A 3,869-nucleotide genomic window follows, 5' to 3' on the forward strand; every position below is an offset into this window, starting at 1 on the left:
AAAAAAAAAAAAAAAAAAACCACAAAAACAAAGAAAACCATCATGGGAAACAATTGAAAGAGCTGCCAAAGCCACAGGAACCTGGCTAGCATCTCCACTAGCACTGTGCTTGCGTAGGTGTGGACTAAATAAATATGCAGCTAGTGACCAATCACCACTACTGACAGGAAAACAGGCATTACTTTGTGACTCCTCCTTCAGGGAGGAGTTCCAGCCTGCCACCTGAAAGAGCTGCACTGCCAGAGGCTTGAGCCACAAGATGGATGGGAAACACAGAGGCTTCACAGGCCTTCCTGGTGCACCCAACCTGTCCTTCTTCTGCCCTCTTCAGTGACAGCCTCAAACAACTCTCCAAGACTCCAACTTCACAGAGGTATTACAGAAGCTGCTCTCAAAAGTGCCTAAGACACAGAACAGCATCAAAGTCAGAGGAAAAAGAAAGCTGGTCTTTGGTATTTCAGGTTCACACAGAAGAAAGTTGGAGACTTAGTCTCCTGTGGCTGTCATAACAAATTACCACAAACTGAATGGCTTAAAACAACAGACATTTATTCTCTCTCAGTTTTAAGGCCAAAAGCCCAAAATCAAGTCATCAGCAGGGCCATGTTCTCTGTGAAGTCTCTAGATGAGCACCCTTCCTTGCCTCTCCTAGCTGCTGGTGGCTGCCAGCAACCTCTGGCTTTCCTCGGCTTGTAAATGTACTATTCCAATCTCTGTTTCTGTCTCCACAGGGCCATTTCCCTGAGTGTGTCTCTCTGTATCCAAATTTCCCTCCTGTTAGAAAAATACTAGTTGTTGAACTAAGGCCCACCCTCATCCAGTATGACCTCATTTCACCTTGATTACTTGTGCAAAAACCCTATTTCCAAATGTCATATCCACGGGTTCCAGATGGACATAAATTTGGTGGCAGGGGGTGGGGGAGGGGGCAAACACTATTCAACTCAGTATAAGAACAAATTACCAAGGGCCACAGCCTTCAATCCAAAGGTTTAGTCACTGCTGTAACTCCACACAGCAGCTCTGTTATTCTTACATCTCAGTTGATTAAGAATTAGAGTTTAGACTGATGAGGAACCAAAACCTTAAGACCTAAAAGTAACACATAAAAGTTACACTGTCCTGTGGCTCCTCTTCCTTGGATTCTATGTTCCATAGCATTTGTTTCTGTCGCTACCAGGACCTTCTATTCACCACCATTCCAGAATCTTCACTCATCTTGGACCCTGACACTGGTTTTGTTGGAAGCTCTTACTGTTCTCGAATCACGCACAGTCAAATAGGGTCTCTGGCCACCTTTGATGACTCCCTTCACTCTCAAAGTCACCCATGAGCAGTCAGTAACTCACTCTGCTAACTCCCAGATCACTCTTACAAGTAAACTTTCCTTTTTTTTTTTGAGACAGAGTTTCACTCTTGTTACCCAGGATGGGGTGCAATGGAACAATCTCGGCTCACTGCAACCTCCACCTCCCAGGTTCAAGCGATTCTCCTGCCTCAGCCTCCCAAATAGCTGGGATTACAGGCATGTGCCACCGTGCCCAGCTAATGTTGTATTTTTAGTAGAGACCGGGTTTCTCCATGTTGGTCAGGCTGACCTCAAACTCCTGACCTTAGGTGATCTGCCCACCTCGGCCTCCCAAAGCGCTGGGATTACAGGCGTGAGCCGCCACACCCCGCCAAAAGTAAACTTTTCTAACTGGATGCAGTAAATTGCAAAGGTTGTCATTCAAACACTCAAACGATAGTGTTTATTATGAAACAGGAGTACAAACCATTTTCCTGTGTTTATGAATGATTCTACTCAGACTTGTTTTAATATCACGATTCATAATTTTCAGCATTCCAGACTTCAACTTTGGAACAGAACACACTGTGTTCTGAAATCCTGAAGTCTGCTCATCTCTGATCTGTTTTCACCAGTGGCTGATTTTATCCTAGGTACCCTCCAGGTAATGTCTCATCCCCTAGGGCCCTGGCAGAGCTCAGCGCCACAGCAATCAGACAGACTCTGGAGCTCTGGAGCTGTAATAGCATCTAGGGCGTACCCAGGTCACTCCAGGCTCAAAAAAAAAAAAAACTTTCTGCTAACACAATATAGGAGTTGGTTTTGAGACCAGCAAGCAGAAACATGGAAACTCACAGGGAAACTCTAATCCTCTTCCACGCTCAAGGTAAGAGCAGCAGCCCACAAGAGACCAGAGGCAAAGCAAGCGGGTCAAAAGCACCACACCCCCTGCAGAAACTGATCTGCCCAGCAGACGGGGCCTCAGCCCAGCCAGCTTCCGGACTCCACCAAACTTCACAGCATGACCCGAATCAGTTCCTTCCAGCCTCCCCAGGGAGCCCAGGAGTTTTTCGAAAAGGAGTCTGCCAGTGTCGGGAAAAACGCCAACAGCTCCTCCTCGTCCTTGCAAGCCTCGATCCTACGTGCAGCCGCTGTCACCCCCAAACCCCACGCTCCGACCTCCGAGTCCCACAACGCCCGTCACACCACCCAGCAGTCTCCTCAAAGTCCAAGTCGCCCGCTCCAGACCCCCGACTCCACCCGCAGTCCAGGAGGCCAACGCGGCCACCTGACCTTTGACCCCTGACCTCGACCCGGCCCTCCCGGGCACACCCACCTGCCCGGGAGCTTGCTGTTGCTGCGCTTCCAGAACTGCTTCCTGGCCCCGTCGCTGGCCATGGCCCCTCCTCATCCCTCAGACCCGCGGCCCAGACAACCCCGAGTGCAGCCGGCCCTCCCCCAGCGGCCCTTTCCTGTGACCCGGGTAGCCCCTCACTGGTCCCGGGACTCCGGAGCGTAGACCCGAGAGGCTCTTCCGCCTCCTTCCGGAAGTTGTGCCTACGCGCGCCCGGAAGTCCCGCCTAAGTCCCAAGTGGCAAGCGACGCAGCATTCCGAGAACCCGACCGCGTTAAAGGACGACGCCGCGCGACGCACGTTACACGCGTCGCGGAGAGAGCAGAAGTGGTTGGGTTTCGTGTTTGCTTAAGTCTGTCGCTCACTGCTAGTCCCACCCGATCGCGGCGCCTTCCTGCAGGTAGCGGACTCCCAGGAGCCACTGGAGCCTACATTGCGAAGCTGAGCTGGGCCCGTGTCTGATTCCGGTTTCTCTTGAGCGCGTCTCGGGGCCGGCCCAGAACAGAGGAAAGCCAGACACGCCATACCCGGCCCAACAGTGGCAGGGCGGCTGCGGGTGTTGGTCAAGCTGAGTCTGCGGGCACTGAATGAGGATCAGCAAATACTCAGTGGACGAAATATTTGCAGTGCGGTGAGGTGAGGGGCATAACCGCGGAGCGTATTCGAGGGGATGAGAGAGAGTGGGGATTAGGCCAGGCTTGAAGGGAAGAGTGGTTGAGCACCGAAGACAAGAATTAATTCCCCTGGCCTGAGTTCCAGCCTTGTGCGGCCATCACGTGCTTGAAACCTGGCTAGTCCGGAGTGAGATGCGCTTTACGTGTGAAATACAGGATTCCAAAGACGTCGTATAAAATAATTTGTATATTGTTTGCATGTTAGATAACATTTTTAATAATACATTAAATTAAATAAAATGAATTATTTTTGCATTCCTTTTTACTCTCTTTAAAATTATTTTTACCTTTTTTATTCTTTTTTTCCTGGGGGGGTGGGGGTAGGGCGTCTTGCTATGTTGCCCAGGCTAGTCTCTAATTCCTGCCCTCTAGTGATCCTCCTGCCTCACCCTCCCCAGTAGTTGGAACTACAGGTGCATACGTTATGCCTAGATCTTTTTACTTGTGTGTGTGTGTGTGTGTGTGTATGTGTGTGTGTGTGCAAACCACTAAAAAAATCCGTATCTGGTTTGCATTACATTTCTGTGCGTCTTAGGCCAAAGATTGAAGGCTC

At 50.2% G+C, this 3,869-nt stretch overlaps 1 protein-coding gene across 3 annotated transcripts in view; it reads right to left on the reverse strand.

Annotated features, from left to right (window-relative positions):
* TBC1D22A (TBC1 domain family, member 22A) overlaps positions 1-2,853 on the reverse strand; it is a 425,787-nt gene extending 422,934 nt beyond the window's left edge. The window contains exon 1 of one of the 3 annotated variants that reach the window (XM_011934740.1): positions 2,625-2,853. In XM_011934740.1, the coding sequence (XP_011790130.1) occupies positions 2,625-2,686 (62 nt within the window). In that variant the 5' untranslated portion in view covers positions 2,687-2,853. The remainder of the gene's footprint in view (positions 1-2,624) is intronic. The other 2 variants (XM_011934742.1, XM_011934741.1) reach the window with 2 other exon arrangements.
* Between the last annotated feature and the right edge of the window lie 1,016 nt (positions 2,854-3,869).

Source organism: Colobus angolensis, unplaced genomic scaffold (genome assembly GCF_000951035.1).
Source record: "Colobus angolensis palliatus isolate OR3802 unplaced genomic scaffold, Cang.pa_1.0 Scaffold138, whole genome shotgun sequence".
NCBI classification, from domain to species: domain Eukaryota; kingdom Metazoa; phylum Chordata; class Mammalia; order Primates; family Cercopithecidae; genus Colobus; species Colobus angolensis.